Here is a 15,360-nt window from a genome sequence, read left to right as displayed (position 1 = left end):
GTGGTCATCCCCCCATGGTGGCCGTTGTCACTAGATTCAAGCAGGTACCATGCAGAGAGGTCAACCAAGAGAAGGGACCTTGGCCTTGAGTCCCGCAACAGGGGCTTGGGGTGGAGAGTGACGGTCACTCCCGAGACGGGACACGGGGGGTTATCTTTCATCCCATCAGTCAAGTGAGCCCGTATCAACCACACAACTCGGGGGACTTAACGAGGCTTGATCATCACGAGACAAGCCCTCTTCCTACAGGTAAGAAAGGTGGGCTTCGCGAGGCGGGGAGCAGTGCAGCCACCGAGCAGCCCCGACTCTCATTCTGGCACAGGGGCGCAGGTGAGCCAAGGTCGGGGTCTCAAAGGTTTCCTCAAACGGGGGAGGGCGAGTTACTTTAAAGATACTTTGCTCTCAGAAGAGACCAGAAATCAGGAGCACTCCGGAGCCACATGGTAATATAAGCGTGGGTGATGCAGGAAACGCCCCGGGCCACTTCCCAACAGAAACTGGGCGTCGCGCGCAGTGGTGGTACACGGGTGTGACATTAAAGGTGACCGGTGTTCTCTGGCTTCAGTGTACAAATGTCCTCTGAAAAGCTGTAGCAAGTATTTGTAATGCCTTAAAAAACGTAAAAGAAAATATAACTCCCTCCAACCAAAGCAGCACAGCGTCAGCAGAGATCTCTGCACGGAATGCGGGTACGGTGCGGCGGCACGGCCGCTCTGACCTTCCTGCGGGTCCGCCTGTTAGAGGACATTTCCAAGCCGGTGCTGATGGCAGAGGGGGCACACCGGGGGGCCTGGGGACACTCCCTGTCCTCGGCGGAAACAACCTGCCAGTCTTCTGGGGTTGGTGGGGGCACAGTGCTGTCCACGTGGCGGAGACGAGGGACGGACCACATCTGAGCGGCGAGATCAAAGAAAAGCTCCAAACAGAACAGAAGTGCAAAGCATTTTATTAACAAGTCTTTCAAATTACAGTACAGTCCGAGACACGTCTCGGCACGCAGTCACACAAATGATACACACAGTACATTTTTTCCGACCATGTCACTACTGTTCTTCACATGAATTCCTGATCAAGCTGTCACAGGGATTAGCGCAAGTGAAAACTGGGGTAAAGCGAGGCAGCGCATCTCCCACAGTGGCAAGTGGAGTGTCTGGTAGAAAACACGCAGCAGACCCACCCAGAGGAAAAGCAACTCAGTCATCTGGTGGTTTCTGAACTCTCAACGCGCTCCCCGCACACACAGCGTGCGACTCCGCCTTGGAGCCGGCAGACGGCGGCCGGGCAGCGCCGCGCGTTACGGTTAGGAAGGATCACAGCGAGAGCGGTAACAAAGGGTTAAAGAGGCCACCACTTCCAGCGGAAAAACCGGCGCGCCCCAACTAACACTGAACTCATGCACAAGAGGTCCTGCAAAAGTAGAGGCGAAACAAGGGGTGAGTAGGGCAGCGGCCCGCGAGCGGCGCGCCGGCGGCCGGGGCGCCCGCGCTCCTACAAGCCAAACTGCAAAGTAACGGAAGTCAGCCGTCGCTTCTCCAGCGGACACCTGGGGGACAAAGCGTGAGTAAAAACCTGTCAAAGCAAAGGATGAGATGCAACCGAACTGAAACACGGTGCAGAGACATGCACGAGGTCCTCGCACCCGCTCCCCGAGGGCTTCTGGACGGGAGACCCGACAGAGGAGCCGGAAAGGATGCAGCGCCGGCGGCCGACCAGGAAGCCCACGAGGAGGAGGAGGACATCCGGGGAGGAGGAGCTCCAGGAAAGCGATTTTCCAGAAGGGGGAGGAGCTCTCAGCGGGGCTCACGGACGGGTTTGGGGAGGAAAAGTGCAAGAGAACAGGAAGGAGGGGGGCACCCGACACGGGGCAGCAGCTCGGAACGGAAAGATCTCGGGCTTCGCTGTCGTCAAACCTGGAAATTAAAGTGTGGAATGAAAGACGAAGACAGGAGTTAAAATCCTCACAGAGGAAAAGCGATCCTGGATCCCAGGCCTGTGGAGAGCAAAGACAGATGATCAGCACAAAGGCTCGCTTGCCCTGAAGCTCAGAGGGTGACCGTGTGCTGTGTGTTGCTGGTTCAAACGCCCACATCGGAGCCTAAGCCAACACCGCAGGCTACAAAACGGAGAGAGTGCTTTAAAAATCAGCTTCCACTACGTGTGCCCTTATGAAGAAAACTAACTTTAAAGAAAAATCATGGCTAAGAGAACTCCAGGCTCTACTTTCTAGAGTATATTACTAAATACAGTATATATTAAAATAGGTCACTCTGCAATGTATTAAAAATTTTAAACTACGTTGTTTCTCTTTAAAGGGCCTCTATTTTTCTACATACGTTTTAAAATAAGTAAAATAAAACAGCAAAATACCAACATAATCTTTTTACATTTTAGTTGGTTAAATATAAAAGGGAAAAGCAATTTCTCACTAAAGATACCTGCTCTGCCTGCCTGTCTCAACAAGATTTCCGACCACAACACGGCACAGAAGGGAGAGAGTTAAGAGTTTTAAAAACATTCTCTAGAACAGGCAGGTCACAACGTGTAAAACCAATGATCCTTCCCAACCACGCGCTACCAGAAGAAGGTACACCTGGGATCCAATATGAATCAGGGAGTTCTGCTTTGGTTCTAGGACATAAAACCATGGGCGCTTTAAATGATGACAATTAAATAGGTTGCAAAAAACCTTACACAAAATCCTTGGGATTTACTAGTGAATCAAGGCCAAGTGCCTTGGGAGAGTTCATATTTACCGAAATAAAGCTTCATTCACAAGTTTTAAAAATAGTTGAGAAGATTGATCAAAATGCTCATTAAACATAGTAAAATATCTAAACTTTCCCCTGCATGATCTAAACTCGTGGCTTCCTTCACAGGAGGTGGGGCTGGGGGCAACCGGCTCCTGGCTGGCTCTGTCCCCTCCCATTCAGGAAACCCCTCTTCAGAATAATGTCACTTAAAAATCTGTAAAGAACCAACAAGGGTTCTCTCAGAAGCCCCCCCCCCACCCCCACCACGAATAATAAAAAAGGGGGTGGGTGCTGGGACTCAGTGCCTGACTAAAAGAAGGAAGATCAGGTCTACCAGTGAGCATGGAAGACTCCCGAGTCCTCCGAGCAAGAAGGGGGGGAAAATCCAAAACGGCCCCGAGAAGGGCAGCGTGCCAGGCAGGGAGCCCAGAGCCATCCACGGAGGGCGGCCCGAGCCGATCGGGGATGCACGTCCTGCCGGCCGGGCGCAGGGGCTCTCTGGGGAGCTACGTGTGGCGAGGGGGGGCTCAAGGGTGTCCCGCACTCGGCACACAGACCCCTACCAAAACCCAACTGTCCGCAACAGGGTCCCTGTCAGTCCAGCGATCCACCAGCACGGTGAGCTTACCTTCAATTAAACAACAAAGAAATTAATTAAAACAAAAACAAAAACAAAACAAAACAAAAAACCAAAATAAACAGAACAAAACCGAAAACCAAAAGCCAAAAGAAAATGAAAGAAAAAAGAATGGAAAGGATCGTCTCTCAACACCAACCCTCTGAGCAAGGCCCCACGTCCCCGCGTCTCCAGCCCAGGGAGTCAGTCCGGCCTCCTCCCGAGGAAGAGCTCAAGGCCCACACGGGGAACGGTGACTCTCCAGACGGGCGGGCGCCCTCCGGTCCCCAGCGAGAGCCGCCTGCGGGCCCTCCCGTCTCCCAACCTGACTGGCCGGCTCCTCTTAAAGAGTCTGTGTGTCTGAGGTTCATTATAAATCTTATTACAACTCCTCCGTTCTGCAACCCCCCCCAACCCCCCCACCCCCTCCACCCTGGACGGCTCCCAATCTCCGGCCACCGGCAACAAAGTCTTCTGCTGGTTAAGTAAGGACAATGTTCTTCGAGAACGGACCCCTAGGTGCATGATCTGAGCTGAGTCACAATTCAGAGATGTCCCAGAACCCCGCGTCAACAAGCGTTCATCCAGGACCAGTACAAATCAAGAGAAAACAAGCCCGTGAAAAGCAGTCATGAAGCCCCCCCTCCCCCCCGCCAGTCCCCCCGGGGCAATGGGTACCGGCACCTACACGGGACGCTGCCTGTCCAGAGGGGGGGGACCCCTCAACATTTCTTTTGGGGAAAAAAACAGAATTTCTCCTTTAGAAAAGTATCGTTAGAAGGACTTAACAAAGTGGCCGGACCAACGGCAGTGCTCGGAGAAGCGGCTCCGCGAGCTTACATTACAGCACAAAGTCAAAACAAGACAATGCAGGAAGAAAAAGTGCCTCGGCTCCACAGAACCTACTACGATTACCTTACGCGGTACTCTGCTATTTACTGACTCAAGCTTCCTGAATTTGGGAACAAATAATACACAGGTCAGGATAAATGTATTGACTTACTACCATCTTTATAAAAGTCGAATATACACAAAACACATCAACAGTTATGGACTGTGTCCGCGCAACTTCCATACGACAACACAAAAGAACTAACAAAGAGCTAAGATTGTTGCTGAATTGAAAGCATTTCCAATTAACATTTTAATTTTAAAAGGTCCGTATTTACACAGTATGTTAAATGCTTCTGCATCTCATTTTAAATGCATGATAAATAAAGAACAAAGATAATGGTTGCAACAGATCTTCTAAGAGGGCTCAGCTGACGGTGCTCTGATTTCACTGCGGAAAGCACACCGACCACGACCACGGCAATAATGTTACCTTCTAATTCTGCTCCCTCCCTTTCTGGCAGTCCCCTTCGAGGAAACTAAGGCTTTGCTCCGGGGCAGTGCCCGGCGCAGGGAGGCGGAGGCACTGAGCCTTCTCACCCCTTGGCCCGAGGCTTTCAAGAACGTCACAGCAAGAGGAAGCCTCCGTGTGTGCAGACGGTTAGAGGACACACACGTCCCAGACACCCGTGTCCTACTGAGACAACGCCAGAAGCAGACCTGAAAGTCGTCGCAAGGTCCGTCTTCAACAGAGGAAGCCACGCAGGACTGACAAGCGGACCGCGTGGACGAGGAGGTGCGTTTCTGGGCCTGCTCTCAGAGACAACGCGCAGCCCTTTGGCATCAAGGCCCAGCACACTCCGACTACCCCGTTCTATGGCAGCAGGTGGCCCTGGGCGATACAGCAAGTCCACCAACCGAGAGCCTGCCCACGGCCCCGCGTGGGGCAGGGGCCCACGTGCTCTCGAGGACAGCTTCCAGGCCGTCAAGCTCTTCACCTCAACACAGCGCCCACTGGACTGAACCAAACCAACTACGCTTTGAAACCACCTCAGCCCTGCCGTATCTGCCGGTGCCCAGAGTGGCCAGGACAGCCCGTGGACGCCGGTGAGGCCCTGGCACGACACCACCTCCCATGGCATCGCTGGGGCCCTCGGGAACCAGCGAGGCTGGGCGCCTCGGCTGGAGGGTGTTCCAGGGCATCCTAGGACCGCCTGCTTGCCCCCTGGCACCAGACCTTCTGCAAAGCAGCCGCCAACCACCAGCACCGTCTTCCGGCCGACCCCTACCACGCGCTGCCACTTCGGGAGCCGCGCCGCAGCAAGCCCCGCGGGGTCTGAACACTCCCCCGCGGCTCAGGGAGCTTCAACTAGAAACAACTAGAAATGTCACCTCGGGGAACATGACGACACAGGCTCCCAGGGCCCCCAGAAGGCTGAGAGGTGGCAGGCTCCCACCTCGTCCAACTCCACTAAGCAGCCCGACAGGCGGTCTCCGGCATGAACACCGCTAGTGGGCAGAGTCTGCCCGGCCCCCAGTGCTGGCTCAGACGGTCCAGGTCCACACCACAATAAACCCACAACAATGCGCCTTCTTCGTGAGCAGAAACACTGAATAAGGCACTTTTTAAAATCTGCCCAGAATGAACTTCACTAAACGCTGCTGTACAGAAAGGAAGGGTCTCGGCTGAAGGGCCCTACCCAGAACCCCTCAGGCGGGTTCAGGGCGCTACGAACAAATGCCGTCTGCACTTTGGGCCTGGCAGTCCCTCGTGCCACACTGCACGAGGGGGCACCCGCTCCTGTCCGCGGAGGACGGAACAGCCCTGCTCAAAAGGCCTTCCAAAACAAGAAGTTCATCAAAGTGATGCCAACCAGGTTCCCAAAGAACGTCTAAGTCACCAAGCCAGGGACGCAAATATGCCCCTTTGGGATGCATTTAAAACAAGGGAAAAAAACCCGGCGGGTGTTCAAGCTCCGGGCCGGCCCTCCACCTCGCATGGTACACGTGAACTGTCGCCCGCCTGACAGGGGAGTCCAGAAGGGCCGCAAGGTGGCCACGCTACGGGCACCTCCTCTAGGCCCAGGGAGGTCAAGTGGGGCCTGCCAGGGCTGCTGCCTGATGTGGGAAGGGTGCAGAGGGGCGGGAGTCCCCTCTGGCACTGGGAATACACAGGGCGCTTCTGGAGCAGTCACAGGAAGCAGGATCTCCACAGCCGGTGCCGCTTCCAGCCACCGCACACCCCGCTTTCCAGGACATGCAACTGTCAGTCGCAACCACCCGCGTTTTAATCCACGTTTTTCCAAGAGCCTTTGGAAGGCTTTCTGAGAAGACAGCGCAAGTCACGCGTGGCCGGGAAAACACCTGTCTAGCCTGCACTGAAGATAAGTGCAACCATTATCAAGTATTCTTTGCTATGAAAAACTACTTAAGAATCTGTGACGTTAATGTCCCTTCCTGAAGCTAAGTGACCGATGACACGGTGCGACCACGAGGAGCGATGTCTACATGCATGTGAGCACTTGGAAAACAAAAGCAAACGCAAACTGTAGTTCTCTGTGCTGACACCAGGACGTGAAGCGGTCTAACAGCAAACCCCAGTCCGCCGTGTCCCCAAGTCCAGCTGTGCTGGCGTCGACACTGGGCTGTGCGCCGCTCCGGACAACAGCCACGCGAGGCTGCAGACGGAGAGGCCTACGCTCGCGGGGACTCCGCGCTGCCACTTCCTCGAAGAAACCCCACAGCGCGGGCAGTGTCAGGTCAGCATCTCCTGCCAGACGTCACTCAACAATCAGGGCCACGTTTATGTGGGACAAATCTATCATGTGCCTGTGGAAATGCAAACCAACAGTCAGCATTAACTTGACGCCACGCATCGGCAGTCAACTTAGCGAGGTACCAGGTCCGGATCCACAAAATCATCAAAACTGCAGGCGGACAGAGAAGACCGATACAAAAACGGGCAGGTGACCCGCAGGAGAGAAGAGAGAGCCATGACGCTCTTTACACACTCCTGGTGCGTCTGTCCGGCAGCAGGTGGGCGCGCGCATGCGGACAACACCGAGCTGCCTCAGCGGACGGGCTCTCCCACCAACCCCCCACAGCACCCTGACCACGGAATACACCGGATACCTGTGGAATTTCTGCTGAAATGCTAACGCATGAGCTGGTTCCTTGAACTTAGCTATGGCTTTCCGTTGCTGGGGAAGCATCTGTAAACTCTAGAGAAAAAAAAAAAAAAAAAGAAACGTGTTAAGAGCATGTTGTACGTGCTTAAAAAAAACCCAAACACCCAACATATTTATACGGTAGCTTTCACACAGAATTCGAGTCCAGGCTGACACTTGGATCGATGCAGAAAATTCTATCTCCCTGGCAATTTTTCGTACCTTATCCAAAGAATCTAACCCAAAACAGTCACTCCTATGAGTAGCCCCCAGCCGGGTTCGTCCGGCCACACAAGCCACTCAATCTTCTCCCTCAACCTTCTCTGTGAGGCCCGCTGGTGACACTCGTGGAGAGTCACCTCCTGTCCACACGCCCTCCTGCCCTCGCTAAGCTTTCCGGAAGAGCAGTACCCATCACCCGGGGGGAACTGCTGTTTAGCGACAGGACCCCACAGCTGCCGCTTTCCTCCATCTAGCTCGTCGTGACGAGGCACAGCGCGGCCAGTGGCGGCTGTCAGAGCAACCCGGTCCCACCGCACTGAGAAGATGATCACCGAGCAACACGGCAAATTCAACCTTCAGGTGCTAAAGAACCATTCCCCAAGCCACTGCTCTCTGCAGTGAAAACCAAGTACGTCTGTGCATAAGACAGAAGGACAGAAATGATCCACTGAGCAGAGAGGATCTTACTTGTCTAAAAAGCAAGCCCTGGACAGAGGTTATCTCGGGCCTGATCCTCACACCTGCCCTGAAGAGGGTGCGTGGCTCCGAGTTTTCCCTGAGGCCTTGGGATTTAGGGTCTGAGGATGCGGGAGAGGCAGGTCAAAGGAGGAAACCCGGGGACCCTCAGCCCCTCAGCCAGCCCCTCCCCAGGAGCCTGCTGTCTCCCAAGTATCCTGGTGACGAAGCCGGCTCAGCACGTGTCCCTGGGGGGCCCAGCACAGGCTCCAGGCTCTGCAGCGGGCAGGGCGCAGCAGCTGAGGCCGGACCCTTGCTCACCCCAGGACACCTGCCCCGGGACTCGAAGCCAGAGTGCCTGGGTTTCCTAGTGAAGCAGAGCAACAAGGGGGAATATGCAGGGAACACATGACCCTTAGAAGTGCTGACCTATGTGACTCATTTTAACGCATGTTTCAAAGATCTACAATGGAAACACGTGGCTAAAAATACCAAGTATTCCTCATTTCAGTAACCGCAGGTGTCTACCAGTCAATACAGTGAGGAGAGCCTAAAAACGGAGCCACCTTCCCCAACGTCACCTTTTGGTGCTTCACGGGAAACTAAACCGTTTCAAGTTGGCCAGCCCCGGAGCGCTGAGCTGTGCGCGCAGAGCCTGGGAGGAGCAGCAGTCAGCGCGGGACCCGAGGACCCCTCCCCACCCCAATGACCGACCAGGAGCGGCCCCCTGGGTGGCGCTGAGCTGGGCCTGCCCTCCTGCGAGCCAAAGCAAGCGTGCTAGAGCACCAGGTTCCTCCTCTTCTTCGGGATATAAAAACTGGAACCAGAAGAGCTTTCCGGATGATTTCACTCCTCATTAAATGAGCGGCACACCGAAAGCACCACAAAGTGGTCTCTGATGAATGTCAATGCCGCCGACCGGGAGGTGCACCCCGGGTACTGGACAGAGGCACCTTCTCCTCCAGGGGACCTGCCTCATGCTGCTGTGCCCACCGCCTGTGCCCCTTCCCGGAATGAGGTCAGTTGCTGCATCTCTGGGGCTCGGTCCCGGGTGGGGCGGCTGTGGGCAAAGAACTACGCCTCGGCTCCCGGCAGAGTCAGCGGCAGACCCCACCCCGGCCCCGAGCACCTGCACAGCCCACTGCCAGGCCCTTCCTTCCGGCTCTGCAGGCCTTTGGCCTGCTCTCCTCTCCAGCCACTGGGTCACAGGCACTGAGACCCGAGGGGAGTGACTGCCGCCAGTGCGGAGACAGACCTCAGGCTCGCATCAGAACAACTCACCTAAACTCTCCTCTAAACATTTAAGAACTTTATTAGGAACACACAAGAAAAACTCATTTCCAACCGCGCGCAGGGGGAAAGCTAACACTCCAGCTTTCCCCGTGACTCCGCATTCCCGGAGGGGAGACCACTCCCCTCCCTGAGAGTAAGGAACTGTGCTTCTCTAAGTAGCAAAATGCATGAGACCTGGGGGGGCAGCTGCTCGCTGGGACACCCTGCCCACCCCCCGCCCCCCACCCCCGACATGGGGCCAGCCCCTCCCGCCTGACACGCGAATGAACAGTGACGGGCTCTGACAGCCCCGGCGGCTGGATCCCAGGAAGACGTCCATGTCACTCAGATCCCTGACCTCTTGTTCCCAATTAGGGAAAGTGCCTTCTCCTTCTCGGAAGCCCGTGCGTGCATGTGCATGTGCGTGTGATGCGCACACACTCAGATAAACTGCAATGTTATGAAGACACTATCAGGGTTCTGCAGCCCTGAAAATCCGTTTAGTCTTCTTCCCCCCGACCTCCAGTTAAGCACCTGCCTTTAGCTCAGGTCGTGATGATGTTGGGGTCCTGGAATGGAGTCCCGCATCCTGCCCTGGTGCTCCCCCAACTTGTGCTCTCTCTCGCAAATAAATGAAACCTTTGAAAATAAACAAGCTGCTTCCCCTAGCACTTTGGTGATCACTTCAAGCCAAGAATGCTAACAGCTGCTTTAAACACAAGTGAAACGGCTGCAGCCCTGAGCCAGACACCTGTGGGTGGGCCCCTCTGAGGCCCGCCAAGAGGCACGGAGAGCACAGAAGCTTCCCCCTGCGGCCAGCGCCACCGGCCTGTTCTCTGTGCCCAGCAGGACCGTGTCCCCGCAGCAGCGAACAGTACTGACCACAGAAAATGCACTCTGCATGGCAGGCAGCCCCCTCGCCACCCCCCGCACCCCGCAGCTTGTCAACAGGCTGGGTCAGGTCCCGTCTGCTCCGCAGACCAGTCGCTGTCCTTGCTCAAGTCCCAGGGCCTGGGCACACCCACCTGCAGTTCCTCAGGCTGACCCTGCTCGTGCTGAGCCAATGGCCCCCCGCCACTGCCTCGCTGCTGGCCCGGCTTCCCTCCTGCTACACGAACCTGCCCGGGAAAACCCATGCGAGCGCCTTCTTTTAAGAGCTGTCGGTCTGTCACACGGAGCTCCTGAAAATCCATTCTTCCTCTGGGTTCCCGACAGTTTTCAGGATGGGATTCCACAGTATAGCTTCGGAACGTGTGTCCACCGCTCTATTTTCTTCACACCTGTGGCATGGGTCCGTGGTCCACCTACGCCGACCATACCCAGCGCTTTCCTTCCCAGATGTCCTCAGCCGCAGAACGGCTGCACTACTGTCGCTGGGCAAGTAAGCCTCCTCCAACACCTCCTTGGTGGCTCAGAACCAGCCACGCTTCAGGGCAGACGAAGATGCGCCCCCGACAAACAGAGAGCAGGGCCCGGAGGGGCTGATCGGGAGCGCGCCCCCTTGGGGTCAGCACCACCTTCCAAGAGCACACCTGCCCCTGCAGCTGGGTTCGTCCTGTCTCACTCGCTGCCCATCAAGGGCAACATGGAGGTCAACAGCCTCGTCCACCCCTCAAGGTTTGCCAGGGCACCACGGAGAGCTACGAGGAGCGCTGAAGTTCTCGTGCAGGTGACCCAAGTGCGGGGGAGGGGGAGCGCTGTCAGAGCGCTACACACCGGCAAGAACTGGCAGCACCGGGACTTGCCCCAAAGCCTTGTTGCAGAGCCCGGTGTGGATGTGACCCGGTTGCAGGGGGAGGGGCCGTTGCAGCCTCCACAACAACCTTCCCGGGGCCTCCCCTACTCTGGACCCAGCTCAGGGACGACCCGCACGGCTGCTGGGCCGCAGAGAGAACGTGCAGGGCACCGTTGCCCCGTTCTCTGGACCGGTGGTATCAGTGACGATCACAGCTGGGAACTGGCCACAGAGTCTCATTAAGTGATTCCAAACGTTCTGCTTTTGTGAAGAAACGACTTTTTTGTTTCCACACCATGACATTTCAGTTATTTATAGGATAACAAATTTCTCTTCTTGGCACCATTTCAGGCACAACCTACCAAAAGGGGAAGTAAAGATAATGAAGCAAAAAAGCCACAGGTGCTTCAACCATGCTCTGTCCTGACCCCAAGAGCTCCCTTGGCTTCTGGGTTTCAGGACAGAGCAGGAGGTCAGGGTCACTCCTGCGGGAAGCCGTGCAGGTCACCAGCCAGCAGTTGGGCGTGCGCGACACTGCCCACAGCCGCCCCAGCCCCCCCGCGCCCCCAAGCAAGGTGCAGCTGCCTCCCGCTGGGTCTGCAGACCAAGGCATGGCCTTCTCGCAGATCAGGCTCCTGCCATCACTGCTGCGGAGCGCCCCGCGGCTCCCTCACTGTGCCCGCTCCCCTGAAACTCAGAACACGCCCTGCACTGCTCACGCTACCCCCTGGTTTTAACAGGTCTCTCTCTGCTCCGTAGAGGAGTCGTCAAAGAGAGGCCTTACACCGGACACTCTAGAGAGTCTTCTGAGCACCATTTAAGGGAATACCGCCTTCATCTAGAAGAAATGTGGCCGCCCCGTCACGGTCCAGTGTCACACTGAGCACGCCGTTCCTGTTCCACGGTTCAGCGCCACGGTTCTCTCTAACGTAAAGGCCCAAAGGAACAGGGTACCTCCCTGCCCGACACCACTACTTGCTGTTACCCGAAGTGGACACAAGGTGGCACCAGAGCCCGCCGCACACACCAGCTCCGCGCAGGGCTTGGGCAAGGCCGCGGAAGGTCCGGGTCACTGGCGCCATCAGTTCCGGGCCTATCCGCACTTACGCCATGGGCGAGCCTCATCCCAAACATCCTTCTCCAGTGTGTAACCAGGGTCACTCTTCAGCTATCTAGCACTGGCAGGGCCTTGTTATGTTAGTTGTTTTTTTTGTTTTTGTTTTTTAATTAAGAAACTTGACCTTTTGTGAATACGGTGTTTATGAACTCCCCCTCAAAACCCTCCTATGGGACTGAGACGGGCAAGATGCGTGCTCTCTGTTCCCCAGGGAGGAAGGACAGGCCCCTCTCTAAGTGCTCCGTTCATTACACCCCAGGGAGCTCTCCGGGGCGGATGGAAGGTCACCTTCCACCCCATTTTTAGGGCACCCGGTGGAACCCAGAAACGCATTCTCCTCCTACTTTCCTCGCTTTCTAGCCTAGAACAAGGCATTAAATAGTCCTACGCCGTGTGTGGCTTTAGGTTCCCTCAACCAAACTTTATTTGTAACTAACCGATCTCCAGTACTTTTCTGAACAGGGAGGTTGGGGGAGCCATACAAGAGATCTATAGGCCCCAAATGCAAAATTCAAAATTCAAGTTTTAAGATAAAGTTAAGACCATGGTGAATGCCCTGACAATGGTCCAAGCAGCAGTGTGGTGAGAAGCTGCCCGTGGTTCAGATATGGACCCTGACAACCACGTCCCACGAAGACACTCAGGAGAATTACCAAGACTCCTCGTGAGGAAGCAAAGCCATGACCACCGTGGAGAAAGCAGCCACGCCGTCACTCCCCAAGCCCGCAGGGCAACAGAGACACAAGCCATGAGACTGCCCACGAGCCCTCAGGACACACCAAGCCTCAGAACCCCCAGATCCGGCTCTGGTTTGTTAGTCTGGACCCACTGTGAGGGGACCCCCGATTCTCCCCCACCGCACGGGAGACTCAGACCAGGACAATCACACGCTAAGGCACGTCCAGTGCCGTCAGATCTGCTCCGGCAAACCCGCCCCCGTCGCGGGGACCTGTGCGCAGGGGCTGCCGGTGAAGGCAACGTGAAAGCCCCGGGGCATCACCGACCGTCTCTGCCGCACCCCTGCGCTGTCGGCCGCCCGGAACACAGAAGCCCAAGTGCTAACGTCCTATTATGACACACAGACAGACACGAACGCTCCCCTCTCCCTCCAGAAATGAAGAACAGGGTGGGTTTGAGAAGCATTTTCATCCACACCTCACAGGTAGTGACTAACTCTCAATGGTAGACAGATTTCAAACACATTAAGAATTATTTGTATCAACTCTAGTCTGAAAACTCTTCCCCATTCGCTCACGCAACAAGAGGCTGGGAAAGAGCCCGAAAGGAAAGCACGCGCGAATCTGAGGTTCGCAGTCCTCGTCTTGCTCACTGGGGTCTGGCGTGGTGCAGACGGTACCTGGCACGGGGAGGGGGGAGGGTGGGACCGGGGAAGGCCATGACTCGGACGCGGACGGGACACGACCCGAGAGACAAGGCTCAAGGAAACCCAGGCCAGCTGGCTCCTCTGCGGGTGTACCCGTGAGACCGGATGCAGAGGCTGGCGTTTGCGTGGACAACGCTATTTACCACGGACCTGGGCGCGCCTGCAGCCGGCTCAGCGGAGACTGCCCGTCGTAAGACAAAGAGATCAAACTATAGTCTGCGTTACTTCATGTTTGTAAAATCGAAACCAGGTTTCATAGTTGTTAACACGTGAGCTATTTCTCCAAATTAGGGCCAAGGAGGGTAGATGCTTTACAAGTTTCAAGTTATTACAACCGAGTGCACGACAGGGCAGAGCGTCCGGATACCGCGAGGACGCGGCAGGACTATTTCATATATTGCATAACTGAGCATCTGAAAATTTCCAAATAATCGAAGGCAAAAGTTCTGATGTTAGGTATCCACAGTAAATAACATACGTGTCTTTCTTCTCAAATGTGATATTTTAACATGAAGTAACCAAAAGGGAATTAATCGAGACCTAGCGGGTCCTGGAACGGGCCCCGGGAGACACACCTGAATGGGACCCACTGACGTCAGCAGGCTCTTCAGCTGGACGTCAGTCGTGGATGAGGAGAGCCCTTCGACGGACACGACGCAGGGCTGAGGCTTACACTCCACCACCCGGAGGTTCTGCTTGTTGGGCGTCAGGCGTCCCCGGCCCATCGCTCCGGCCGCGCCTCGGCCTCTCCCATGCATGAGGACCTGGCAACAGCAAAAGTACAGTTTGACTTTGAAGCTTTGGATTTTTTCCCTGCAGCTACTAAGATTATACAAGGGGACAAACAACTCAGAATCCATTACAATCGACCACGAGCTACGGGACTGGCTGTACGTTCACCCACCACCAGAGCAGACCTGAACGTCAAGGTGAAACTACCCCCACGAGTCTGGGCAGAGGCAAACGAAGACGCAGCAGCATCGCGTGTGCATCTACCGCGCGGTACCAAGCACAGGAGGAGGAGGAGGCACTTTCCACGTAACCATCGCTGGCAGATGCAGCGGCAGGACCAGAGCAGTTGAGAAACTTGTTTGGGTCTGGTCCTAACAACTCCAGAGCCCAAATTTCTCCCGGCGTACTCCAGGCCACATCCATGGGGACTGGTGCCACCATGCGCCCACAAGCCACAACGTTATGGACCCGAGGCTCCTCGTGACTCTGTGTGGCCGGCACCCTGAGAACCTGAGCAGGTTCTGTAGCTGGGGTCACCTCCCGTCTGCTGCACCATCCCGCACATCACAGCGCTTTCATACCCCCACCAAAACCCAAGCACAACGATGCCCGCACGCCCACCGCCACCTCAGTGACGAGGTCCCTGGTCTAAGGTAGGGCCCCGACCTCAGGAGATTTTTAAGTTGCCCACGGGTTCAAAACTACTCTTACGGGGTCTTTTCTAAAGAAGAGGAGACACTGAGGTAAGTACCACGTGCTGAGTGCTTTCTCTAAAACACAACTTGTCCTCTGCAGGGCAGCAGTGAAACGCAGGTGGCAAGTCAAAGTCAACAGCACCAGGGCTTCCAGGCATCCTAACCCTAATTCTGCCCGGGAGTCCGGGTACAAAGGGACAAAAGTGGCCTCTTGTTCCATCCCAGAGAAGAACAGAGAGGAAGGGAAGCAGAAATCATAAAGGAACTTTTGCACATGAACCGGGCACCACACAAAGGGAAAGGCATACAAACTGACATTTCTTAACACTCCCCAGAAGGCAACAAAACTCCACCTGGGAAATGAGTTTTTGGAAAGTGCAAAA

At 55.6% G+C, this 15,360-nt stretch overlaps 1 protein-coding gene across 11 annotated transcripts in view; it reads right to left on the bottom strand.

Moving 5' to 3' along the window:
* Positions 1 to 929: 929 nt before the first annotated feature.
* RBM33 (RNA binding motif protein 33) overlaps positions 930 to 15,360 on the bottom strand; it is a 132,467-nt gene continuing 118,036 nt past the window's right edge. For 10 of the 11 annotated variants that reach the window (XM_059172356.1, XM_059172357.1, XM_059172358.1 and 7 more), the window contains 3 exons: positions 14,126 to 14,314; positions 7,330 to 7,418; positions 930 to 7,026 (listed from right to left, as the gene is read on the bottom strand). In XM_059172356.1, the coding sequence (XP_059028339.1) occupies positions 6,978 to 7,026; positions 7,330 to 7,418; positions 14,126 to 14,314 (327 nt within the window). In that variant the 3' untranslated portion in view covers positions 930 to 6,977. The remainder of the gene's footprint in view (positions 7,027 to 7,329; positions 7,419 to 14,125; positions 14,315 to 15,360) is intronic. The other variant, XM_059172366.1, reaches the window with a different exon arrangement.

This window comes from Mustela lutreola, chromosome 4 (assembly GCF_030435805.1).
Source record: "Mustela lutreola isolate mMusLut2 chromosome 4, mMusLut2.pri, whole genome shotgun sequence".
Classification (NCBI taxonomy): domain Eukaryota; kingdom Metazoa; phylum Chordata; class Mammalia; order Carnivora; family Mustelidae; genus Mustela; species Mustela lutreola.
Note: the sequence above shows the minus strand (reverse complement) of the source record. Positions and strands in the feature narration are given on the sequence as shown.